Source organism: Microcaecilia unicolor, chromosome 1 (assembly GCF_901765095.1).
Source record: "Microcaecilia unicolor chromosome 1, aMicUni1.1, whole genome shotgun sequence".
NCBI lineage: Eukaryota > Metazoa > Chordata > Amphibia > Gymnophiona > Siphonopidae > Microcaecilia > Microcaecilia unicolor.
Genome location: NC_044031.1, coordinates 250,772,959 through 250,800,836, shown reverse-complemented (window position 1 = coordinate 250,800,836; position 27,878 = coordinate 250,772,959). Strand labels below are relative to the sequence as shown.

Below are 27,878 nucleotides of genomic sequence, written 5' to 3'. Positions count from 1 at the left end.
TCCCTCATCTGAGCGAATTCCATTAACCACCACCCTCTGGCTTCTGTCTGTCAACCAGTTCCTAATCCAGTTAACCACTTCAGGTCCTATCTTCAGCCCCTCCAGTTTATTCAAGAGCCTCCTGTTGGGAACCGTGTCAAAAGCTTTGCTGAAATCTAAGTAGATTATGTCTATAGCACGTCCTTGATTCAATTCTCCAGTCACCCAGTCAAAGAATTCAATGAGATTCGTTTGGCATGATTTACCTTTGGTAAAACCATGTTGTTTCGGATCTTGCAACTTATTGGCTTCCAGGAAATTCACTATCCTGTCCTTCAGCATCGCTTCCATTACTTTTCCAATAACTGAAGTGATTCTTACCGGCCTGTAGTTTCCAGCTTCTTCCCTATCACCACTTTTGTGAAGAGGGACCACCTCCGCCGTTCTCCAATTTCACGGAACCTCTCCCGTCTCCAAAGTTTATTAAACAGATCTTTAAGAGGACCCGTCAGAACCTCTCTGAGCTCTTTTTAAAGCTTTTAAAAATTATGCATTTTCCCAATAATACAAGAAGAAATTAAAGGAAAAAATAAACACCATTAAAAATAAACAATGAAAAATATGTACATACAGTGCAATAGATAAACAATAACAGCCCACATCATTGGAAACAAGAGACCTATTTAATTAGTACATAAAAGGAAAATAAAAAAGATAACTTCTTAACTTTTTGGACTTAAAAATTTAAATGAACTCCAAAAAAAAAAAAAAAAAAGCATCTTTACTCCAGTTCTAAGTATCTTGTTTTTGTAGAAACCTTTCAAACTGAGAAGAATCAAAGAAAATATATTGCTTCTCTCGCAATGTAATTAAACATTTACAGGGGAAGCGAAGGAAGAAAGTGGCTCCTAAAGCTACTACCCTATTCTTTAAAGCCAGAAAGGCCTTCCTACGAACCTGAGTGTTCCTTGATACATCCAGGAAGACCTGAATGGCCTTGCCAAAATATAACAGATTTTTTCTTAAAATAAGATCTTAATACTGCTGACTTATCAGACTCTTTTAAGAAGGTGACTAACAAAGTAGATTCGGCAGGAGTAATATCGGCAGTGTTCTCCAGAAAATTTGTTAGATGAGCACTTACTGAGAGGGGCCTGCTGGAGCCAGTTCATCTACCTGGTCACCCTCAACCACATGCTTATTAGAAAAATAGTAACATTTAACCAAAGAAATCTGATCAGGATTAGACAGATTACAGACTTCCTTAAAATACTTCCTAACTAGAGTCTCAGCTGACAAGAAATGGGTTATAGGAAAATTGAGAAATCTCAAATTCCTAATCCTTAGGGAATTTTCCATAGCCTACAATTTGTTGTGCAAATAGAGGCTATCCTTAATAGCTGAGGTGCTGGTGTTTTGTAAGGAAGCAATCTTATCAGCATTTTGAAGTGAAGAAGAAAACAGAGATCTTTTAACATCAAGATCCTTAAACTTAAGAACCAATTCAGAAGTGAAAGAGCAGAGTCTAGGTACTACATCCATCAATAAAGTTTCAGTCCTTGGTAAAACCATCCAAATATCTTTAAGCGTAATTTCTGATTGAGGTGAAGAAGTTCAATCAGAATCATTCTGGAAAGAACATACAGTAGGTAAAAAGTGAGTTTGTCCCTGTGGGATATTCCTGTTCCTGGGATTCCGCTTGTGGGGGCAAAGACTGGAGCAGCAGATTAGGCTGGGATGGTGGAGTGCTAGCTATGGGGCTTAAAGAAGCACCCTCTGAGGCAGAAGATGCCAAACTGATCCCACCTTTAGCAGATATTGTCAAGTGCCCATCCATCAGACCAGTCATTTTTGGTGTGGAGGAACCCACCACCTCGGTCTTATTCTTCCTTTTTTTTCCCTTTGGCATCATAATATGAGAAGAGGAACTCGCCACTTCCTTGAAACTGTAACAACAACTTTGTTGGCTTCTTGGAGGCTCCAAGGTGCAGGGTGTTCCCCTTTGGACATGTGCTGCAGCCATGCGCCACAAAGGCAGCTTGCTTATGAAGATGGAACAAAGGGGCGCATCTGACATCAGACACCGTTGCTGCCACACCTCTTCAGGAGAATTTGGTGGCACCAGTTCTCCCTGGCCAGTTCTGTGGTAGGTCCTCTCTTCCACTCAGCTCCAAAGGTGGCTCACTTATGAAGATGGAGCAAGGAGCGCCTCTGATGACAGACGCCGTCACAGCAAAAGTCCTCTCTTCCCTATGATCAGCAATTTAACTAACTAATTCTTTAGAACATAAGAGTAGCCATACTGGGTCAGACAAATGGTCCATCTACCCTGTATCCTGTTTCCAACAATGGTCAAGCCAGGTTATAAGTACCTGGCAGAAACCCAAATCATGGCAACATTCCATGCTTCCAGTATCAAACTATGGACTTTTCCTCCAGGAACTTGTCCAAACTTTTTTTTAAACCCAGATACGCTAACCGCTGTTACCACCTCCTCCAGCAAAGAATTCCAGAGCTTAACTATTTGATGAGTGAAAAAATGTTTCCTCTTATTTGTTTTAAAAGTATTTCCATGTAACTTCCTCGAGTGTCCCCTAGTCTTTGTACTTTTGGAACAACTTCTACTCATTCTACACCACTCAGGATTTTGTAGACCTCAATCATATCTCCCCTCGTCTGTCTCTTTTCCAAGCTGAAGATCCTTGACTATAGCATTTCCTCATATGAGAGGAGTTCCATCTCTTTTTATCATTTTGGTTGCTCTTCTTTGAACATTTTCTAATTCTGCTATATCTTTTTTTGAGATACAGCAACCAGAACTGAATGCAATACTCAAGGTGAGGTCGCACCATGGAGCTATACAGAGGCATTATAGTATTTTTGGTCATATTTACCATCCCTTTCCTAATTCCTAGCATTCTGTTTGCTTTTTTTGGCTGCCGCTGCACATTGAGCAGAAGATTTCAGCATATTATCTACCAGGACACCTAGATCTTTTTTTTGGGTGCTGACCCCCCAAGGTGGACCCTAGCATCAGGTAACTATGGTTCAGATTATTCTTTCCAATGTGCATCACCTTGCATTTGTCCACATTAAATTTCATCTGTCATTTGGATGCCCAATCTCCTAAGGTCTTCCTGTAATATTTCACAGTCCACACGTGTTAAATCTTGAATAGTTTTGTGTCATCTGCAAATTTAATCACCTCACTCATTGTTCTGATTTCCAAATTATTTATATATATGTTAAATAGCACCGGTCTCAGTACAGATCCCTGTGGCACTCCACTGTTCACCCTCCTCCATTGAGAGAAATGACCATTTAACCCTACCCTCTGTTTTCTGTCCAATAACCGATTCCTAATCCACACCAGGACATTGCCTCCTATCCCATGACTCTTCAATTTTCTCAAGAGTCTCTCATAAGGAACTTTATCAAAAGCTTTCTGAAAATCTAGATACACTACATCAACTGGCTCACCTTTATCCACATGCTAATTCACACCTTCAAAGAAATGAAATGAATTGGTCTTCCTTTGTTCTTCCTTTTCAACTAATGCCAAGTAATTGTGTCCAGTCTAACTGCTTAATTAGTGAATCAGACTATGAGGCTCATTTTCAAAGCACTTAGCCTCCCAAAGTTCCATAGAAACCTATGGAACTTAGCCTCCCAAAGTGCTTTGAAAATATGCCTCATTGTATTGTAATTGGAAGGTGTGGTAAGAGGGAGGGAACTGCCACTTAGATAGAAGATCTAAAGGGAAAGCCTAGAAATAGTGGTAGTTTGAAATCTTAGAACTACCACTATTTCTAGGCTTTCCCTTTAGGCTTCTAATACAGAATTTAGAAAATATACAATGCCACTGCAAAAAAGGGCCCTGTGCTGACTGTTGCTGTTGCCATGCATTAAATAACTGGTGGGTGTGTGTGTGGGGGGGGGGGGGGGGGGGGGAGAGAGTAAGTGGATGAGGGTGATGGAGGACTGCTCTTCTATTTTAATGATTTGCGATCAGATGAATAAATTTATTTATTTTGATTTCGCTCACACCTTTTTCAGTAGTAGCTCAAGGTCAGTTACATTCAGGTATACTAGGTATTTATTAGGATTTATTTACTGCCTTTTTGAAGGAATTCACTCAAGGCGGTGTACAATAAGAATAAATCAAACATGAGCAATAGATAATTATAGTAGTAAAAACATTCAAATAACAATACAAAGTATGGCGTAGTATACTACTTGCAGTGCCAACACAAGTGATATAACATTTTAATTGACAATGTAGAGTATAAGCAAAGATGGAACATACAGATAGTTAAGAGAGTAAGGAGTTAGAAAGTAAGGTCACTAAAGAAAGTTGCACATGAGGTCAGAGATGGTTAACATATAGATAGGTAAGAGCGTTAGAAAATAAGGACTAATTTAAAGGAAGGTGCACATGAGGTCAGAGAGATGGTTAAATATCTCAGCTAGGGTAGGAGTGGATACATTTGTTTTAAATGCTAAAATTGGATCATACTGGATAAAAGTTTGGGAAGTACTGACTTCAGGCAAAGGGTTGATATACCATGTCTATTGTTGCATAAATGATTATGTAGGGTTCTGTAAGCAAGATGTAGCAGGGTATAATTTGTGCTTGCACTAGGAGTTTTTTGGTACTTTCAGTAACACAGATAGCGTTTTATAGAAATCTGTAAAGGCTTCATGTATTGTACTGTATCAGTAGTTTGTGTAGAGATGGCTTGTTTTGCCAGCTGGAAACAGGCAGTTCATGTACATTATAAAATAGACTATATATATTTCTTTACCCTCCTCCTTCGCTACTGATTTTTTCTGCCATGCCTCAGGTCTCTTCTCCCATGGCTTCCGAGGAGCCTTTCTCTCCAGAATTTGTTTTGTTGTTGCATAAGGATTTTTCACTAAAGTGCTCGTCAGCAGTCTGCACCTCTTTCAGATGCACGTTCTCAGCACTTCAGTGGCACAGGGTCTCAGTGAGCTTCACAGCCTCTGTAACTAGACACTTCCTCCAAAAGGAGATATTTTGGAGTCTCTTCTGAGGTGGAATCTGTTTCTCCTCCATCTCCTTCTCTATCAGCTTCCTCGTATTCCAGAAATGCTGGAAGATGGAGACATTTTGAATGGTGAGACTGATGATCCTATAGTGGTGTCTTCCATAGGGAGGAATTACCTTCCTTTATTACAAAAGCTCTGGTGGTTCTTATTATTTCTACCCCAGATTTTCAGGCCTCCTAAGATGGCTAGAACCAAAAACCCATCCAAGGCTTTTCCTGTCCATGAGGCTATGCAGGAAGTGATTTCTGCTCAATGGTCTAGTCTCCCATATCTCAGGAAGAGCTTTAAAAACTGAAATGACCAAAGTTCAATGCCTTGGTAGCAGCAGTGACCAAAAAGACCACCCTTCTAGTGGAGGGTGGTATAGCCTTGAAGGATGTTCAGGATAGGAAGCTGGAGTCCTCTTTAAAGCTTTCTTTTGAGGTTCCCGCTTTGTCCCTACAATCTGCCATCTGCAGTTCTTATGCAGTCAGGGCTTGCCTTAGCTGGGTGTAGCAAGCAGCTGATATGTTGACAGACTCTGGTGCACAACTATCTGAGGAGTTTCGTAATGTGGAATCTGGCCTAGCTTACCTGGCAGACTCCTAGTATGATCTTATCCACACGTCTGACAGATGGAATTAGTGGTGATGTCTCGGTGTTTATTGTGACTGAGACATTGGTCTGCAGATGCTGCTTCCAAGCTGCACATTACTACACTTTTGGGGAAAGCTTTTTTTTGGAGAGGATCTGGAAAAGCTGGAAAAGGATTTAGGTGACTCTAAAACTGAGTGTCTGCCTGAAGACAAGCCTAGGAGCTCCTTTAGGTCTCTGCAAGCTCATTCCAGGCTTAAGGATTCCAAGCGGTGTCAGCCTGATAGAGCATCTCATCAGAAGCCCAGGTTTCAACAGAAGCAGTCCTTTTGTTCAGACATGCGACCTTCCAATCAGAGTTCCTGATCTCCCTCAGCCTCTCATCTCTCACAATGATGGAGTCTCGATCCATTGTTCAGTGCATCGGAGGGAGGTTATCCTATTTCTTCTAGGAGTGGACCAATATTACAGTGGACCAATGGGTTCTGGAAATACAAGTAAGGGTTCTCTCCCATTCTAGATTTTTTCTTGGAGTCCCCATGCAAGAGTTCATGCAGGCAGTGCTTTTCCCCACTGTACTTTTGTTAAAGGAGATCGTAGCAGTGGTTCAGTTCTCTCTCATGGCTGCTACTCCATTTACGTTGTAGTGCCAAAGAAAGGAGGAACTTATCGCCCTGTGCTTGACCTCGAAAAGGTAAATAAGCTTCTGAAAGTCAGGCATTTCCGCATGGAGATTCTGCGCTCTGTTATTGTGGCAGTTCAGCCTAGGGAATATCTCACAGTGCTGGGTCTAAAGAAGGCATACTTCCTTGTCATCAGCAGCAGATGAATCCATTACGAATGGGTTGTGTCCACCTACCAGCAGGGGGAGATAGAGAACACTGAAAACCATAGTGCCTCTAGGACGGCTAGCTCCATCTGCCTCTCAGTATTTCTCTATCTCCCAGCAGGGTTGGATGCAGCTTGTTCAGCTCCTTGAAGATTCTGCCTGGGGTGGCTTCTGTGCTTTTGCCAGTTGTAGCAGGGGTGTTGTGGCTAAGTGGAGCCCACTTTAAAGGCACATAGGTTCACCTTTTCCCTGCCTTACCCTTCCCCCTGTGTGGATGCAGGCATATAGGTTCGCCCTTTCCCTGCCTTTCACACCCTCTTCTGCCTCCGGAGTACCTCTGTAGCTGTTTGCCTCCAACTTTTCTCACAGCGTAAAAAAAAAAATCGTGCTTTGACAGCGCTGCTATTTCTGAGGCTTTTCCTGACTTTGCAGCGTGACCGGAGCTCGTGGACTCGGTCCCTTGAGGTAAGAGTGGTACTTAGCTCCTCCGGGGAGGGCCCGCAGACGGCGTTCCAATTGGGGTGATTTTGACGTGAAGCCGCCATTTTGAATTTTTCAGTGATGGCTGCTGAGGGAGTTAAGCGCTGTTCCCGTTGTGGCAAGCACAGAACAGCAGCGGGGCTCTGTAAAATGTGCTCTTTAGACGGTTGAGCCTGTACGAGCATGGCGAGGGATGATTCTTCCCGCTCGATGGAGCTGGCAGCTGGTGCCATCTTGGAAGTGATGCATGGCTCGACCCCCGCCTTAAGGGCTTCTGTTTGCAGTTCTTATGCTGCTCGAGCCTTCTTCTCTTGGTTACAACAGGCAGTGGAACAGCCCGTGGATGGTGCGGAGTCCCTCGCTGAGGTTGCACCGCGAATGGAGTCGGCCTTGTCATTTTTAGCCGACGCCCTCTATGATCTGGTCAAAGCTTCGGCTAAACGGATGTCTATGGCGGTGTCCGCCCGCCGCCTTCTATGGCCACGGCATCGGGCAGCTGACTTGGCCTCTAAGCAAAGGCTGGTGAAGTTGCCCTTTCGGGGCCTTCTGTTATTAGGAGAGGAGTTGGAGAAGATTGTTATAGACCTGGGTGATGCTAAACCCCAGAGGTTACCTGAGGATAGGCCGCGGCCTTCTTCCAAGGGTCAGGTGATTCAGGTGATTCCCTCCTCCTCCAGACCTCGCTACCGTGAAGCTTGAAGGTATAGCCTGGGGCGCTCTGCTGGGTTTACTCAACGTGCCCGTTTTCAGCAGAGGAACTCCTTTCGCTCGGACAAATGCTCTGCAGCAGCAGGCTCAAGGCCAGGAGTTTAGGGCCGTCCTCCACGATGATGGGATGCCGGTCCACTCCTCCTTTACAGCTGTAGGAGGACAGCCTTTCCCTCTTTCTAGAGGAGTGGACCAAGATTACCTCGGATCAGTGGGTCCTGGACCTGATCAGAGAAGGTTACCGATTGGAATTCAATGCCCCGGTGAGAGACGTGTTTGTGGAGTCCCGATGCGGTACTGCCATCAAACGGGCGGCGGTAGAGGAGACCCTACAAGTCTTGTTGCACAATGCGGTGATCCCAGTGCCTCCCGCCGAACACAGCTGCGGTCGTTACTCTATTTACTTTGTGGTGCCGCGAAAAGGCGGGTCTTTTTGGCCCATTCTCGACTTGAAGGAAGTCAACAAGTCTCAGAGTGCGGCATTTTCACATGGAAACCCTGCGCTCCGTGATTGCGGCGGTACAGCCAGGAGAGTTCCTCACGTCTCTGGACCTAAAAGAAGCTTACTTGCACATACCTATTTGGTCCCCGCACCAACGGTTTCTTCAATTTGCGGTGTTGGGAAGACATTTCCAGTTTTGGGCCTTGCCTTTTGGCTTCGCCACAGCTCCCCGAAACTTTTCAAAGGTAATGGTGGTAGTAGCTGCCTTTCTCAGGCGAGAGGGTATCTGGGTTCACCCGTACCTAGACGACTGGCTCATCAGAGTGGACTCGGCAAAAGAGAGTCATCATGTCACAGCCAGAGTGGTCTCAGTACTGCAGTCTTTGGGCTGGGTCGTCAATATACCCAAAAGTCACCTGACCCCCTCTCAATCTCTAGAATATTTGGGGGTCCGGTTCTACACTGCCTCAGGGTTTATTTATCTACCCGACCAAAGGCGGTGCAAGCCTCAGAATCAGGTCCGTCTGCTCCTGAGGATGCCTCGCCCAAGAGCTTGGGACATTGTCCAGCTGTTGGGGTCGATGACGGCCACCTTAGAAGTGGTGCCATGGGCGAGAGAGCATATGAGACCTCTGCAGATTGCCCTGCTTCAGCAATGGTCTCCGATGTCCCAGGATTATCAACGCAGACTCACGTGGCTCGCTGCGGCCCGATTGGTGCCTGGTGGTAACGGATGCCAGCCTGAAGGACTGGGGAGCACATTGCCAGGGAAGCTATGCCCAGGGTCTGTGGACACCCGAGGAAACGGGGTGGTCCATCATTCGCTTAGAAATGAGAGCGATATTTCAGGCGCTTCTGGCCTTTCACAAAACCCCTGGAGGGACTGGCTGTCAGAGTTCTGTCGGACAACCCGACAGCAGTGGCCTACATAAATTGACAAGGCGGCACTCAGTGCAGAGCACTGGCTGTGGAGGCTGCTCTAATTTGCCACGGGGCCGAGCTACGTCTGCAGCTTCTTCAGCAGCTCACATAGCAGGTCAGAGTAACGTGCAAGCTGATTTCCTAAGCAGGTATCAAATCGACCCAGCGGAGTGGGAACTGGCAGACGAAGTGTTCCTTCAGATCTGTGCCAAATGGGGAAAGCCCGTAATGGATCTTATGGCGTCAAGCACAAATGCCAAAGTCCCGTCCTTTTTCAGCAGATGGAGAGATCCTCACTCGGCGGGGTTGGATGCCTTGGCTCAACCCTGGCCTCTGGGCCTCCTATATGTGTTCCCTTCTTCGCCCTTAATAGGGCGGCTCCTCCTGCGAATTCAGCTACATCAAGGAGTGGTGATCTTCATTGCCCCGGATTGGCCCAGGCGGCCGTGGTATGCGGATGCTGGTGGAGGCTCCCCTTCCTTTGCCTCTGGTTCCGAACCTGTTGACACAGGGCCCAGTGACCATGGAGGATCCATGCCGCTTTGGTCTTACGGCATGGCTATTGAGAGGGCGCAATTGAGAGACAAGGGCTATTCTAACAAGGTCATCTCCACTCTCTTGCATGCCCGCAAGCATTCCACTTCCGTTGCCTATGCTCAGATCTGGCGCCAGTTTGAGGCTTGGTGTGCTTCTAAAGCAATCACACCCATGCGGGCTTCAGTCTCGCCGATACTTTACTTTCTGCCGGATGGTTTACAAAAAGGCTTGGCCTATAATTGCCTGTGTGTTCAAGTGGCAGCATTCTCATGCTTTCGGGGGAAGGTCACTGGCCTCTCCCTGGCTTCATATCCGGACATTGCATGGTTTCTGAGAGGGGTGCTTCGGCTCCAGCCTCCCGTGTGGGCCCCTTGTCCGGCTTGGAATCTGGGGCTAGTATTAAAGGCTCTTCAGTGTTCGCCCTTCGAGCCGCTGAGGCGAGCTTCGGAGAAGGATGTGACTCTAAAGACAGTCTTTTTGGTGGCCATTACATCGGCGAGACGGGTGTCTGAGCTCCAGGCGCTTTCCTTGTCGAGACCCATTTTTGCAATTCTCAGAGTTCAGAGTTACGGTACGTACTGCGCCTTCCTTCCTGCCTAAGGTGGTTTCAGCGTTTCACCTAAACCAGCTTATTTTTCTGCCCTCCTTTACTAGGGAGGAGTTTCTGGAATCTTTTGGGCAGCTGCACCTTCTGGATGTGCGCAGGGCTCTGTTGCAGTATCTGCAGATGTCAAATGCCTTCAGGACCTCTGATCACCTTTTTGTATTGTTGTCAGGTCCTCGCAGAGGGTCTCCAGGGTCTAAAGCCACTATAGTCCGTTGGCTTAAGGAAGCCATTTTTTCTGCATATCTGCTATCTGGCCGGCCTCGCCTGACACCTTTAAGGTACATTCCACAAGAGCAATTTCCTCCTCTTGGGCTGAGACGGGAGCACTCTCTCTTCAAGAGATATGAAGTGCAGCTACTTGGGCTTCTAAGCTCTCTTTTGCCCGTCATTACAGGCTGGATGTGGCTGCCAGGAGGGACGCACTTTTTGGAGCACAAGTGCTTGTGTGTGGTGTGGCTTGTTCCCACCCTATCTAGGGATTGCTTTGATACATCCCATTCGTAATGGATTCATCTGCTGCTGATGACAAGGAAGGGAAAATTAGGTTCTTATCTTGGTAATTTTCTTTCCTTTAGTCACAGCAGATGAATCCATGATCCCTCCCTGATTGACTCTGTTTTGTGTTCAGTTTTCCTGCAGATATGTTCCCTCATTGGGAGAAGTTGGAAAACAGTCTTCAGGATTTCTGTTCTACTACAGGAGGTTGAGTTTGTCCCTCCTTTCTGTTATTGCTCCTGTTCTGGGGCGTTCGTTCGCTGTGAGGAAAGTTCATGTTATGCTACTTTGCAGTATAACACTGCTTCGGAAGCTTCAAAATACTGAGAGGCAGATGGAGCTAGCCGTCCTAGAGGCACTATGGTTTTCAGTGTTCTCTATCTCCCCCTGCTGGTAGGTGGACACAACCCATTCGTAATGGATTCATCTGCTGTGACCAAAGGAAAGAAAATTACCAAGGTAAGAACCTAATTTTCCCTTCTTTCCCACCCCCAGTTGCCCGATTCTCTCAGCTCCAGCTATCGACAGCCACCCTCTTTCTTTCTGCGAGTCGGTCAGGATCCTTAGGGTTGTTTTAGACTGTAAACTTTCATTCAAAACAGAGATCGATTCTGTTGTCTGTTCTGCCTGTTTTGCTGTTCACCGCATTTGTGCTATGCTTTCCTGTCCTCTCATCCTTCTCCTCGCACCCTTCTCCATTCTTTGGTAATTTATAAAATTGACTACTAACTCTCTCTATGCCTGTCTACCCTTGTAGTCCTTGAAATGTCTTCAACTTATCCAGTAAACAGCAGTTAAAATTATTCATCGTGCACACTGCTTCAACCACGTTACTCTCTCCTCTGCTTTGAACACTGGTTACCTGTCTCTTTCCATATCCGCTTCAGACTTCTTAGGCTAGTTTTCAAAAGACATCTCCCCTCTGCACTTGCCTACTTACATCAGCTTCTGATTCCTTACTCCCCATCCCACCTCCTGCATTCCGCATCTGATCACCTGTTGTGTATTCCTTCACCTACCACTCTTCATCTTACCATCTCTCGTGACACTGCTTTCAGCTGTCTGGGCCCAAAGCTTTGGAACTCTCTTCCGCTTCCCTCACTTCAGTCAACCCCCTCCCTTTCTTCATTTAAAGTCTTTCTCAAGACTCACCTGGCTTTTGAATCCTTCCCTTCTTAGGGCCTTTCTTGGCCTCCCCTCTTACGCTGGCTAGTGTCTTCATCTGCATTGTACTAGAAATATTTTTCTGTAAACCGCTTAGTTGCCTGTATTGGGTCTATTTTGCAGTATATGAAGCCCAATCTCTCTATATAAAACGCACCTCCAACGTTCTAATGAAGCCTCACTTTCCCAACGTTCTAAAGTGAGGTGGCTGAGACCGCCTTTTGCTCCATGAGTGTCTGCCCCGCCCACGTGTCAAACGTGATGACGTCGAGGGCGGAGCACAGACACTCAACGAATCGAAAAAGCGATCACTGCCACCACCCCCGGTCCCACACACGTCACTCTCTCCCTGCCTCCCTCCCACTTCAAGGCCCCTCACGCCCCTCACACCGACTTGCAGACTCCCCCCTCCCTCTCATTAGAACACCCCACCTCCGCGTTACTGCCCCCTGCACTCCCCTGCCGCGACCCTCTGGACCACCCTTTCCTAAAATAAAAACCTCCCTCGAAGCCGTCGCAACCCCCATGCTCGGCGCATCAACAAACCAGTCCCCCCCTCCGCCGATATCAAACACCCTCCTCCCACCACCCGACCCACGTACACAAACCTGCCCCCACCCACACACGTCACTCCCTCCCTCACTCCCACTTCAAGGCCACTCACGGCCCTCCCACGGAGTTGCTGAGTCCCCTCTGTAAACACCCCCCTTCTGCGTTAATGCCCCCTGCCGCGTCCCTCTGCCCACCATCCTTTCCTCCCAAAAACCTCCCTGCCTGAAGCCGTCGCATACCTCTGCGATGGATCCGGACTTCTGTTGTGTGCTGAGGGGCGTGGCTTCATAAATGAGCACCATCCATCTGTCCAAATCTCTGTGCGTGCATCTGATGTCATTTATGCTCATTTATGAAGCCACGCCCCGCAGCCCACAACAGAAGTCCAGATCCGTCGCAGAGGTACGCGACGGCTTCAGGGAGGGAGGTTTTTGGGAGGAAAGGGTGGTGTGCAGAGGAACGCGGCAGGGGGCATTAACGCGGAAGGGGGGTGTTTACATCGGAGGGAGGGGGGACTCAGCAACTCCGTGGGAGGGCCATAAGGGGCCTTGAAGTGGGAGGGAGGAGGGAGAGAGTGACGTATGAGGGTCGTATGTGGGTCAAGTCCAGGTCCGTCCCACAGGTACGCGACGGCTTCGGGGGGCATTTTGGGGAGGAAAGGGTGGTGTCCACAGAGTCGCGGCGGGGGGGGGGCCAGGGTTTGGTAATGCAGAGGGGGATTGTTCACATCAGAGGGAGGGGGGAGTCTGCAACTTGGTGGGAGGGGCGTGAAGGGGACCTTGAACTGGGAGGGAGGGGGGTCTGGAACTCTGGAGGGACTGAAGGGGGGGCAAGGGACCGATCAGATTTGCAGAGGGTGGGGGGACAGGAGGGAATCGCAGGGTGGCAGAAGGGGGGGGGGGTAATGAACAGAGGATACTCGGGTGGCTGGAGAGGGAGGTAGGGGACAGAGGTGAATCGCTGGATGCCTCGAGGAGGGGCTAGGGGACACCAGGATCGCTGGGTGCCTGGAGGGGGACCAGGGGACAGAGGACAATCGCTGGGTGCCTGGACGGGGGGGCGGGGGACATAGGAGAATTCCTGGGGGGGGAGGCCCAGGGGACACAGGAGAATAGCTGGGTGGCTGGAGGGGAAGCAGGAAACATGAAAATCGCTGCGTGGCTGCAGGGGGGGGGGGGCAGGGGACAAAGGATAATAGCTGGGTGGCTGGAAAGGGGTAGGGGACAGAGGATAATCGCTGCGTGACTGGAGGCGGAGGCAGGGGACGGAGGAGAATCGCTGGATGGCTCGAAGGGGGAGCAAGGGAAAACAGGACAATTGCTGGGTGGCTGGAGGGGGGGGCCAGGGGAGAGACAACAATTGCTGGCTGACTTGAGAGGGGCAGGGGACAGAAGACAATCACACACACTCTCTCTCACACACACACACACTCACACCCAGTCTCACTCTCTCTGTGTCACACACACACACTCGCAAGGTGCTGCAAACCACGCAGAGGGGGGGGGGGGGGGGGGGGGGAGAGGCAGGGGATCCTGACACCACAGGCGAGCGGAAAGCAGAAGGAGGAAGGGGGTCAGGAGAGTGGGGAAGGGATCCTCAAAACAGATGTGAGGGGATCCTCGTACCAGAGGGGAACAGGGGGTCCTGAGACCACAGAGGCATGGGAGAGGTATCTCTGTCACACAGACACTCTCTCTCTCACACACACTCTCACATTCAGTGTCTTTCTCTCACTCTCGCACACTCTCACACTATCGTCTCACAATGTATCACATTCACTATATATGTCACACCGTCACTCTCGCACACTCTCGGTCTCATACACAGTCTATATTGCACACATACTCTCTCACACTCTCACATACACTGTATCTGTGTGAAACACTCTCTCACACTCACTGTCTCATACACACTTGCACCCACACTCTCTCTCTCTCACACACACACACACACTCACTCTCCCTCTCTCTCACACAATCACTGTCTCAAACATACACACTCCGAGGAAAACCTTGTATGGCACAATTTAAAACTTGCCTATGTGACATCAGTTGTTTCAGCTGTCTGCAGTACATTGGATGAAAATTTTATATGGCATCCCAGATAGTAGCCGACTGCATTTCATTGACTGCAGTAATCATAAGTAGGGCATCAGACTTGGCATCTGTGCGTATGTCAGCTATGGCAAGTGCAAGTTGTATAACATTACTTGCAGGATCCACAGATATGGCTTCATCTGTAGCATGCAAGTTTATGCCTTCAGAGGCAGTGGCCACTTGTGTGTCACCATTTACCACAGCTGCCTCTTATCACTCTGCTGCCTGTATGGTGCCAGCCACCACGGCCACATGTATGGCGCCAGCCTGGATGTCTTCAGTTTTGGCAGCCATGCCTACAACTCTAGCTACTGTGGCTACATGTATAATATCTCTTGATGCATTTACTTATGGTGCATGGCTGTTTCAGTAAACCACCTTCACTGGTTTTGATGCCTGACCTAGCTTGCCTCATCTACTCTTCACAAGCCACCTACTTTGTGCCATTCTACAGTCTAGCTATTATATAGCTGCAGAAAGTCTCTAATATTGTGGTTTTATTCTTAGACTAACAGGCTCCCATCGTGAGTTGTCCTGTCTGAGTGTCTGAGGGTGCTTATTCCCTCTTCTCGCTTTTATAATGACATTTGGGTTTTCATGCCTGACTAGGGCACTCATTGACACCAAGTTAGTCAATAACTATTCTTATTGGTCTCCCTTCTTTACTCTCAGTGAAGGCTGCTTTTTAATTTTCTTTGGTTATCATAGAAGTAGTTAGGGAAACACAGTGTTTTTCCCCCAGCCCCTGATAGTTTTCTTCCTATATTTATTTATTTATTTATTGCATTTGTATCCCACATTTTCCCACCTTTTTGCGGGCTCAGTGTGGCTTACAATATGATATGAATGATGGAAGTACAATTTGTTACAGCTTGGTTATGGATTACATTGTGAAGAGTTATGCGAGACAATCAAAGTATTGTTGCAGAGTATAACAATGGATCAAAGCTTTGAGACATTGGAATATTCCTTTACTGGATATTCAACTCCTCCAGGACATCCATTTGTAGTTGCAATATTCGCTTCATAGATGTGCCTTAATCTTAGGCTGTTGCCTTCAAATACTCTTACAAGGAAAACATCAGTTGAGTTTGTTTTTTGTTCTGTACATCTCTTCCATGGTCTGGTAATATTATTTTCTATTATTTCTTCTTTTCATGAGACTCACATCCTTCTCTTCCATACCTTTTGTCTTTCCAGAACCCTTCTGATTGCTATTGGCTCTCTCTGCTAGTACCAAGGGAAAGGACCTCTAAGGCTATTTCAGTTTATCTGTGTCTCTCTGTCAGTTTCTTAGTCTGGGGAGATTAATGATACATTCATTTGCAAAATTCTTCTTTCACTTTTTTGAGTGTTTAGATCTTGTAGTCCTTCCATATGTTGAGGACACTACTTTGTTACAACCCATTTGTCTGGACTGGTCTCATAAGATGCTATAGAAGGAAAAGTTATGTCTTACCTGAATAACTTTCTTTCCTTTAGTCCTTTTGGGCCAGTCCAGAATCCCCCTCTGGTTGATTAATTTTATTTTGCTTACAAGCTGTATTTTTTCAAATATCACTGATTCTACTTTTTAACTTTTTCCTAACCTATTGTATGTTGCACATCTCCTGACTCAGTGAAATATCTGCATGTTAGTAGAGTATATGCCCCAGTAGCTGGTAAGGTTATGATCTGATTGAGTCACTTGGTCTTGAAGTTTCTATATTGGCCAACAGTCAGATTTTGAGCACCATTGCTTGGCTATTCAAAATACTGAACGTTCTGTACTGCATAATACCCTTAAGGGACTATTGAGGACTATTTTCTTCCTCTGTCTCCATCTGCTGGTAGATGGACACAACCCACTTGTCTGGACTGGTCTGATAGGACTAAAGGAAAGAAGGTTATCAGGTAAGACTTAACTTTTCCACATTTCATATAATGAAGAGGCATTTTGATGAGCCTGCCATGAGTGGGAAAGCGCGGGGTACAAATGTAACAAATAAAATAAATTTTATATTTTTTATCTTGTTTTGCTCTTTTTGTAACTGCCCACTTTTCTTGAATGCTTGGGCCATGAACCATCTCTCTTTTTTGTTCTTCAGAAACTGAAGATTTTTTAAAATTTAGTATTCTACGTAATGCTAGGTCCATGTTCTAGTGGATTAGCAATTTGTAAACAATTTTAATATATTGCTCTACATGTCCATAAAAGAATATTGAGATGTGTACACAATTAGTATCGCTATTAATGAGTTAATTCTTGTGGGTTATTGCCTTTCCATTCCTCAGCCAGCAGGAGGACAAAATTCCTAGAAAATATTTTGGACAGTTTGGAGGTTAATGAGGGTAATTAAAGGGAGAAAGATGAACACACAAATACTGAAACATAATGCATATGTAAAAAAGATATGATTAATTCTCAGAGGGCAAGCAGGCCGATAGTATTTTTACATCTGGGTGATGTCATCCGACAGAGCCTGGTGTGGACGCTGACTAGTGTATACAGCTTTAAGGAAAATTCTAGCAGCGACCCACTGTGTATGTACAGGTGCCTTCCTGCCCGATGCATGAGTGCAGGATCCTCAGTCTGTTCCTTTCTGCAGAGCTGAGAGGTTGCATTGCGATACAGAATATTTTTTGTTCCTTCCGATAAAGGTTCCTCGTGTTCCTTTATTATTTTCCTCATATGCCTTCATTTTAACCCTTTTTCTCTTACTTTCTTAGGTTTTTTTGGCTCTTTGGGTTTGCTTTCCTTTTTGCGCAGCTCTTGAGGCTCTTTTTAGTACTGAAAACTGACCTCTAGTTGAGTTCTCCCCCTTTTTCACACTCAAAATTAAGGAGTTTAGTTTGGCTGCAATTCTTTTTTCAATGTTAAGACGGCCCCCGGTGGCTTCATGAGGTCAGTCCCCCTTGAAGCACGATGCCAGGAGCATCAAGGCATTGGCAGCGTTGGCATTGAGAGGATCACTTCCCTTCTTTGGTAGAGGTTGCACTCCTGTCTTTGCCTCAGAGACAGGAGTAGCCTTCTGGAGGTCTCCTGGGGGGGGGTGGACCCTTGAGTAAATGTTTTCTCCCCCAGGCAGAACCCCAGGCAAGAAAAACTCTGGCTACTAAATAAGTATTAAACGTAATAAATGTTTATTCAAATAGTCAAAGAAGCCACTCAGTAATTGAAATATCAACAAATAAAATCCCAATATGTAGCAAATAAAAACAGAGTTTTCCCTGGGAGCTGTCAATATGTCCACCTGCTAATGTAGACATACTGAGAGGCTTGCCATCCTCAATTCTTTTCCCTCTTATATACCTTTCTTTCTTTAGTATCTTAATTACCTTGCTATCTAATAAATATGCATCTTTCCAGAATATTCTGTTTCCTTTTATGGTGAATCCTGTTCCAGCACTTTCTACCATCTTCCAGCTTCTATCATGTATTCCCTCATTGTATGGACAGTTTAAAGCCTGTCATGTACATAAGCATAAGTTTTTATTAGATGATGGTTAAAGTCACCATACTACTGCCCCCACCCTCTTTCTGAAGCTACAGTTTCATCCACACCCACTTCTCCTTTTGATTGTTTATATGGATACTGCAGGTGTCCTTAGTCATAGGAGTCTCTGGCTCTTGGTTGTTTATCACACGTTAGCATAGGCCAAATGTCAAACCACAAATTTCTACAGCCTCAGAAAGGGTAGTTACCAGAAAAAAAATACATTTCTAGCTGTCTTGCAAGTCTGAATCTGCTCCCAGCTTAAGAAATGCAAAATAGCTGTATTAAAATTAAAACTAGATATATGGAGGGTTTGCACCTTGCTATGGCCTCTGTGATATACAAGGTGACGATGCTTCAGTCTTTGAACAGCCAGGTTCCAGCTTCCACTTCATCACAGGCTGTCTCCAAACCATCTTCTCAGCCTTTGCTGATGCTTGTCTTCGATGAGCGGTACCTGGCCATGCTCAGGGAGGAGCTGGCACAGATGTTTCAGCTGCACGCTGTTAAGGCATCGAGGGCACTTGTGCTAGTTGCAGATTAGCCTTGGCTCCTTCCTGATGCCCCTAGTTTGCCCGAAAAGCAGTCCTTGACACCGACGTTTTGAAGAGTGTCAGCATCCACCCATGTGGCACTGTTCTTTACATCAGGAAAGGAAGCTTCCCCAGAGTCTGAGAGTACAGCTGTACCCTGGCATCCTCTGGGCTATGGGCATGGTACCACTGAGCTGAAGAGGGTAGCTTCTCACTCTGCCCGATAGAATTACAGTGAGAAGTCAGACTTGGACCACTCCTGGGAGGCAGGTGATGATCCGCATTACTTCTCGCAGGAGGAGTCTTACGGTATCCCCCCTCCCCACCTCAGGAGAGACGAAAATCTCACCTGAGAGCCTCTCGTTTACTGGTTTCATTAGGGAGATGGCTTCGGCCATCCCATTTAAGTTGGAGATTGAGGAGGAGCCTAGGGAAGAGATGTTGTCTGTCCTGGACTTTGTATCTCCTCCAAAGGAAGGAGTCATGTACCATTGTACCCTATCCTTAAGGATGCACTGACGAAGAATTGGGAATTTCCCTCTCGTGCAGGTAGTTTCACAGAAGATAGATACTCAATATCATATCCAGAAGGCTCCTGGATTTGAGAGGGCACAATTGCCATGCCACTCTCTAGTGGTTGAATTCGCACTCAAATGATCCAGAAGCTCCAGGACTCATGTCTCAGCTCCCCTGGGTAGGGAGGCTTGGATTTTGGATTTGGTTGGGAGAAGGGTTTGCCAGGCCTTGATGGTGGATGTTGAGAGCGTAGAGTTCCAGTCCTTGAATTTCTAAGAGTGTCTCCAAGATCTTGCTTGCTTCCAGGAGGTTCAACTAAGAGGTGGCTACTCTTTCAGATGGAGGAGGTTTGCCATCTGGTATGAGTTCCCTTACTTGCCCTACACAAAAATTGCTTGAATTCCTCCTATTCCTCTGTGCACAGAGATGAACCCTTACAGAGTTGGTTTTCAAACCAGACTCAATCAATGCTTATTCTTGTGTAGGGGTAACCCTATCTCTGTACAGCTTCTAGTTGCTCAATTCATGAGAGGTTTGCTTTTGGCATTGTCCCCGCTCAAACCTCCTACAGTGTCATGAAACCTCAATGGCGTTCTCACCTAACTGTTAAAAGCTCATTTTGAGTCACTTAATTCATCTGAAGTATCTGACCTGGAAAGTTGCGTTTTGGTGGCGGTCACTTCAGCTTGCAGAGTCAGTGAGCTTCAAGCTCTAGTAGCTGATCCACCTTATACCAGATTTCATCCTAAGTTCCTTCTGAAGGTAGTGTCGGAATTTCATTTTAACCAGTCAATTGTTCTGCCAACATTTTTCCAAAACCGCATTCTTATCCTGGCGAGAGTGTATTGCATATCTTAGACTGCAAGTGAGCCTTAGCCTTCTATCTGGAGCAGACTAAAGTCCATAGACAGTCCACCCAGCCTTTTGTTTTTTTTTATCTCAATAGGGTAGGGACATCCATCAGCAAATGCACTGGCTATCAGATTGCATGTCCTTCACTTATGCATAGGCTGGACTAACTGAAGGGTCATGTTAAAGCTCAGAATGTCAGAGCTATGGCTGTGTCGGTAGCCCACTTAAGGTCAGTCTCCATAGTAGAGATTTGCAAAGCTGCAACCTGGTCTTCGTTCCACACATTCACATCTCATTACTACTTAGAGCAAAATATCCAATGTGACAGCCGGTTTGGTCAGATAGTACTGCAGAATTTGTTTAGTGTCTAGAATCCTACTCCACCCTACTCGGCCCAATTTTATTTTGTTCCAGGCTGCACCTTCACAGATAGTTTGTATATAGTTTAAGGTTGATTAACCTCTAGGCCTTGACGTTTTGAGTCCCTATTGTCCTAGCATTGTTCTCGGTGAGCCCGGTAGCTAGGAATTCCCAGATATGAGAATACTATTGGCCTGTTTGTTCTCCGAGGACAGCAGGCCAAATATTCTCACATACCCTCCCTTCTCCTAGGAGTTATATTCCTTCAGCTATGTTAAAGTACTGAGGAGCCTGCACCTGCATGCACATATGTGGTGGGACGCTTCTAGCGCTTTCCTTAAAGCTGTATACGCTTGTCAGCATCCGCACCAGACTCCGTCAGATGACGTCACCCAGATAGGAGAATACTTGGCCTGCTATCCTTAGAGAACACTTGCTACAGTTGAGTAACTTTGCTTTACTTTTTGTTTATTTTCAGACCCTATTTGTGACTTTATTCTGGCAACCTGAAACAAAATTAATCTTGGTTGAAGATGGGTACACCAGGATCTGGAAGAAAACGAACTCCTATCAAAGACAGATTCTCTGCTGAAGATGAAGCTCTGAGTCATATAGCCAGAGAGGTTTGCTACTTTAAAATCTAGTTAAATTATTTTTAAAGATGAACATCAAATTTTGAAGAAGAAATCCTATATAATAAAACGCACCTCCAACATTCTGAAGCCGAGAAAGTGAAGCCTTCAAGCCTTGAAGCATTCCTGCAACATTCCAGAACTACATGTCGTCAATTGAGGAGATGGAGCCTTACAGAGAGCACGAATGCTTCAAGGCTTGAAGGCTTCACTTTCTCACACACGCACACTCACTCTCTGTCTCTCACAGACACTCTCTCTCACATACTCTCTCTTTCACACACAGACTCACACACACACTCTGACTCTCACACACACACACTCTCTCTCTGACACAAACACACACACACACTCTGTCTCTCTTACTCATTCTCTCTCACATACACACTCCATCTCTCACCCACACACTCTCTCTCTCAAACATACACACTCCGAGGAAAGGGGGGCATGGAACATGCTTTGGAGTAGAGGGAGGGGGGCATGGAACTTGGAGGGAATGGGGTGGCCAAGAACTCAGAGGAGAGGGAGGGAGGAGAGGATGGAGAGGAAGGGAGGGGGGGCCTACACCTTGGACGGAAGGGGGGCCTGGAACTCAGAGTGGAGGAAGGAGGGGGTCATGGTACTCGGAGCCCCACACACTCACTCTCTCTCACATACACTGTCTCTCACACTCACTCTCTCTCTCTCTCGCACACACACACATTCACTCTCACACACAAATATACTCTATCTCTCACACACTCTCTCTCTCTCTGACACAAACACACACACAATCTGTCTCTCATTCATTCTCTCACTCACACACACACTCCATCTCTCACACACACAGTCTCTCTCTCTCTCTCTCTCTCTCTCTCTCTCTCTCTCTCAAACATACACATTCCGAGGAAAACCTTGCTAGTGCCCGTTTAGTTTGTGTCAGAAACGGGCCTGTTTTACTAGTGTTTATATAATTTGCTAATCAGTAGTGAGAGGCTTAACTTGGGACCTATTTTTCATTTTACTGGACAAATTAGTTATACAAGAATCTTTAAAAATTAATGCTAGCTGTGATTATTTCTTAACTCTCCAGAAAATACTGTTACACGTGTGTGCACCACATTGATGATGGCTATCTGGCTAGCTGTTTTTAACACATGAATTAGTAGATGAGATGATTATAGAAAAATCATATTGTATTATAGAAGACAGTTTTCATAAAAGAGCATTTGGCTTTATCCTGTGAGAGTGAAAGAATGTTTTTTGTTTGTTTGTTTGTTTTAACATTTATATTTATATTCCTTAGCACTATCCTGTACGATTGTGTTGTATCCCTTTCCTATCAGCAGACAGTAGATTGTGCAGACTTTTCTCAGTGACATCTTCAGTATAACAACTTGTACTCAGTAGAAAACTCCAATATTTTCTGTACATCCATTAGATGATAGGTTATGCAGGCTTGTGTACCTGGTGCCTGGCCTAGATCCCAGCTATGCAGGCGAAGACCACACTGCTAGGTAGAGCCTGACGGCCTTGTTCCCAGGTTTCTGATTCATGGATGGAACCTGCTAGAACTCCGAGCCTGGCTCTGCAACCCCCAGTCAGGGTGAGGTGCTCCCCCCCATGCTCCTTTGAGGGTGTTCCTCCCTGGCCTTTCTGCAGCTCCAGGCAGCCCACAGGAAATCTCATTTGGCTGTCTGGTCTAACATTATTCCCTTGTTTTCAGGGGAATAAAGCTAGCTTAAAAAAATAAAGGCAAAGCAAACAGCTTAAAAAAATAGAGGAGAGTGGGGAAAAAAGGAAACCCACATCTGATAGCCTGACAGTGGGGCTAAAGAAACCCAGTGAGTGCTGGGTAATGGCTCTAGTTGCACAGTGCAGGCATGGCAGCAGGTGGTTCTGAACCTATCAGAGTTGGCGGCTGAGCACAACTGCTGGCTCCCTCTGCCCACAGTGCGATGGACTGTTACTGACTTTGGAAATGGCCCGGGGAGGGGTGAGGGGGTTTTCTCCTGATGTCAGCTGAAGCTGCTGCTGCCTCAGCTGGTGGAGGTAGAGAAAACTGAATTCTGCCAGTGAAATCACAAGTATAAGAAGAGGGGTTCCCTGGAACAATCCAGTATTTTCCTCTACCTTCAGCAGGTGGTAGGTCATGCTGACAGTTTCTTGTTTAACTTTATGCCCTTTGTCAGGGGTTAATGATATTGTAAAGAACTAAGTAGGGAATTTCCCTCTAGGCGCACCCAGAGAGAGCTGGGGACAATATGCTGGAGCCCCAGGCTGAGGCAGTCAGGTAAGGCTGCGTATGTGAGCTGTGTGGTAGGACATGCTGACTGGCACTAGCTGTGTGGTCTGCAGAGCCAACAGCTGAGGAGGGATAGTGGATTTATTTTATAGTGTTCAAATGTGACTCTTTCAGTCTGCCTGTCTTTTTTTTTTTTTCTCATTGAGCATTTTACTGTACTGTTCCTGCCCCTCTCTCCCCACCAGCTGAAATGGATACATTCCTCCTCACAGTGTTCTTGCCAAGGCACATTGGCAGAATCCTTCTTTCTCTCTCAATTCACAGGTAGAATAAAATGACCAGGGATTTATTCAGTCCTGCCCCGGTGGCTCCAGAGCTTGACCCAGATGGTTAAGCATGCCCTGCACAGGTCCCGTCTCTATCCCTAACCTTGTGGGGGGGCCCCTGGGGGATTGGCGGAGCCTTGTTTTGGGGTCTTTGTGCCATAGAACAGATTGGGTAGTTTTCGAGGGTCCAGGTTCTTCGGTGGGAGTGGAGGAGGACTAGCAGGTTCTCTTGGGTTCCCAGTCCCTCATGGGTTCCAAGTCCCTCATGGGCTCTGGTTCCAAAGACCCTCTCTGATGGGAGTCTTTAGAAAAGCAGTCAGTGGGTTCAAGCTGTTTTGTCTGATAGACAAGATTACGGGGGCCTTGGCTATGCTCCTGTAGCAGGCCCCTTGGGGCTCTAAAGCATTCTCCACTCCATAAGGCCCTCATCTGCATGATGGCAGAGTGGGAGCCCCTGGATGGTCTCCTTGGGGTGACTGGGGCTCTTGATCGTGTCTGTTGTCTTTGTTGAGAAGGTTAAGAACTGTAAGGCCTTTCTGAAGGTGCATGCTCTGGTTACAGCAGTCACGAAGGCGAGTGCTGTACCTGTCCAAGGGAGCTCGGCACTTATGGAGCGCCATGAAAAGAATGTGCTGCAGCAGCAGCTCCACCTGGCATTTTTGGTGGGGGCCCCAGCATTCAGGCTGCTATTTGTGGCGATTACATAGGTTCATGTTGCATTGATTCCTGTGGTTGCTGGGGTCCTCGGAGATTTCTCACCTGGAGCAGGGACGTCCTTTTTCGCCCGATGTCGTCTGCGATATGGTCCATCTGGCTTCCCGCTCAGTGACAGCATCTTAGGTTGCCATTGGTTGTGGCTTCTCTACTGGTTGTAGATATGGCTTATGGTTTATTCAATTTGCTATACTGCACAAAACCGATGAGTGAACCAGGGCAGTTTACAATTTTAAAAATACATATAATAAAAGCAGGAAAGGAATTCCATTTATTAGAAAGGATAGAGGAAAACAGTCATTCAAGATAGGCATTCAGACAGACACACACAGACGTGAGAATCAGGCCTTGTTGGGAGAGACTTTATAAGCTTGTGAAAACAACCAAGTTTTGAGAAGAGATTTAAATCTAGTAAGGGACAATTCCTGTCTAAGAAACAGTGAAGCACTGTTCCAAGTAGCTGGGGCCAAGAAAAAGAAAGCACGATGTCTATTATTTATTTATTTAGATTTTGCTCACACGTTTTTCATTAGTAGCTCAAGGTGAGTTACATTCAGGTACTCTGGATATTTATGTGTCCCAGGAGGGCTCACAATCTAAGTTTGTACCTGAGGCAATGGAGGGTTAAGTGACTTGCCCAAGATCACAAGGAGCAGCAGCGGGATTTGAACTGGACACCTCTGGATTGCAAGACCGGTGCTCTAACCACTAGGCCACTCCTGTTATGTTCTTGTTGGACAAATTTAGGGCCAGGTAACGTTCAAGGAGCGTAATGTTCGTGTCAGCGTATAAGGTATTGTAAGAGTGGACAAATAGGAAGGGGTGCCAATTTGCAAAGATTTAAACGTTAATAGAAGAATCTTGTAATGAATTCTGGAAGAAACAGGAAGCCAATGATGAAGTCTAAGAAGGGGTGTAGCCCTTTCAAATTTTTTGGCACAGCAAAGAAGATGAATTGCAACATTTTGAACTGACTGTAACTTTTTGAGAAAATTTAGGAAGACCAGCAAAGATAATATTACAGTAATCTAATTTGGAAATTACAAGAGATAAAATAGACTATGAAAAATATCCTGACTGAAATATGATCTAAGCGCTCAAAGTTGTCCTAACTCACAAAAAAGATTTGACAACAGAAGAGATATGTTTCTTGAAGATGAGGTGGGAGTCGTGTGGTTCCTAGGTAGTGAAAAAATTCAACAAGAAATGAGCGATCCAAGCAAGGGAAGTGGTTGACTAGATACAGAAGATGTATTAGTGAGCCAGCAGGCTAAAGGTTTTTTGGTATTAAGAACTAAACGATTACCAGAAAGCCAGTTAGCCAAAGAGGTCAAACAAGACAAGATTACTTAAGGATGGTGTTTCTGGATTGATATAGTAAATGAGTAAAATATCATCGGCATAAATGTAGACTGAAATAGCATATTCCTGTATGATTCCATCAAGTGAACTGAGGAACAACTTAAAGTGGAGAAGGGAAAGAATGGACCCTCAGAGAACACCACATGGTAGAGGTTTAGGTATAGAGGAAAGAAGTGTAGGGGAGATGGATAAGACACTAAAGGAGTGGTCAGTCAGAAAAGAGGAATACCCTGCCAGAACAGTCCCAGATAAGCCCAAAGAAGAAAGGAAGGAAAGTTAAAGGTCATGGTCAATTAAGTCAAAGGCAGGGGAGAGGTCTAAAGAGATGGCAAGGGCACTTCTGCCTTTATCAGAGTTGGAGAGAATATCGCTGATAACACTGGTGAAGCACGGTGTCTGTGCTGAAATTCATCCTGTAACTGGATTGGCAGGGATGGAGAATCAATTTTTTTTTCCAGCAGAGGAAAGCAACTGGTCAAAAACAACTTTCTCTAAGATTTTTGAAGTAAAACACAAATTGGAGACCGGCCTATTGAACTGATGGATCTAGGGAGATTTTTTTTAGAATGTGCCACACTACAGCAGATTTTCAGGGTGATGGAAACTGACCTTGAGAGAGGCTGAAATTTAATTATGGAAAGAACAGAGAGGAGAAATCCAAGCTGTGTTATTTCACCAAGATGAAGGAATGGGGTCAAGGGAGTAAAAGGAAGGCTTCATGTGGTGAAGAATAATTGAAAGTGATAAAGTAGTCTGGGGTTGGAAGGAGGACCAGGAGGAACAATGTGAGACCGAAAAGGGTGTGAGAGGATGAGAAGTCTTAGATGAAAATATGCTTCTTAGCTTGGTACTACAGCAGAAGGTTGAACTGAAGTTTGAGGAATGGGTGGAGAGGTTAGGAGCATTATTTAATGTGAGGGTGAAATAAAATGCTGTAATTCTTTTTAGTTGGTAAATGTATTTGCGCTGACGGGTTCTACATAGAGACAAATCTGAGTTAGCCAGAGTTTTACACCATAAGCGCTCTGCCATCCGAGCCTGACGTTTCAAAAGACGAAGACCAGGGTGATACTGTGGCTTTCTAGATGGATAACGTGAAGAGATGAGCTTAGGAGGAGCAAGACAAGGAAGTATGCAAAAGGGCAACTTGATCATCCAATGAGTAACATAGTAAATGACGGCAGAAAAAGACCTGCATGGTGGGTATGGAGGTCATCAGGAAGGGTAAATGTAGAAGAATCAAAGGAATCTAAATCAACCTGCTGAAGATTTGGGGTCAAAAAGCTGGTGGGTCCAATGTGGGTAAATGGAACAGGAAGTGGAAGTGTGAGATTGAAAGAGATTTGCTGAATGATGTGACCATGAAAAGGGGAGATGTAAGGAATGGCAAGAGTAAACTGGGAAGTTGTTGATGACAGAACAAGGTCCAGTGTATGGCCAGCTCGATAAGTAGGAAACTGAATCAACTGACAAAGGTTAAGCTCACTGAGGAAATCAAGAAAATGAGAAACTCATGGGTGAGAAGGTTGGTCAATGTGGATATTAGTCACCAAGAATTGATACGTTTGGAAATATGACAGTAGGTTCAGAGATGGACTGAATACAAGAATACCAACCAGTGGCATACAGAGATTGGGGGGGGGGGGGGGGGGATAAAAAAAGCAAAACGTGGAGGGGGGAATAAAAAAAGCAAAGTATGGAGAATGGAATGGGCTCAAATTCTCAATACTAAGAGCTCAGAATAAGAGAGAGAGGTAGAAATTTCAGAAAATTGATATTCAGAGGAGAAAATAGGTGCTAGGCCACTGCCTTTGTGTGTGATTCTAAATGAAAAAAGAGCATCATAGCCAGGAGGAAGTGACTCATAGATAAGATACTCTTGAGCGAAGTCTCGGTCAAAAATAAGAATTTCAATTTATGCTGTGCAATGAGATAGCTGTTAATCTGGTCGTGAGCCTTTGAGCCGAGGCCAAGGCCTAGGGTAGACCGAACAGGCCCTACGCACCACCTCAGCCACCAAGCCCCCCCCACACACAACAACCAACTAGCACCACAAAAAATGGGAGATCATTCAGGCGGGCCTCACAGCCTATTGGGACCCCACTCGCAAAGAGTCCAAGCTTGCGGGCCTCATGGCCGAAAAGGAACCAAGTTATACACTGGGAAGGGGAGAAAGAACGAGGGGTCCCCAAAGGGACAGGAGCACCAGCAACGCACACAGCGCTAGCTAAGAACGCAAGGGAAAAGGGACTGACAGATGCTCCTATAGGAAACAAGGCTGTGCCACCGGCAGTCAAGGATAAAGGAAGCCAAACAAGAGAACACTCTAGGCTGTACCATAGAGCACACAAGGAGAAGGGAAAGTCACCTAAGAATATATAGGAATAAACAAGGCTGTGCCACACAGCACTCAAAGGTAAGGGAGAGGTA

General features: G+C 45.9%; 1 protein-coding gene across 7 annotated transcripts in view; it reads left to right on the top strand.

Annotated features, from left to right (window-relative positions):
* LRRFIP2 (LRR binding FLII interacting protein 2) overlaps positions 1 to 27,878 on the top strand; it is a 245,250-nt gene that overhangs the window by 26,252 nt on the left and 191,120 nt on the right. For all 7 annotated transcript variants that reach the window (XM_030205564.1, XM_030205571.1, XM_030205548.1 and 4 more), the window contains exon 2: positions 20,669 to 20,813. In XM_030205564.1, coding sequence (XP_030061424.1) covers positions 20,724 to 20,813 — 90 coding nt within the window. In that variant the 5' untranslated portion in view covers positions 20,669 to 20,723. The remainder of the gene's footprint in view (positions 1 to 20,668; positions 20,814 to 27,878) is intronic.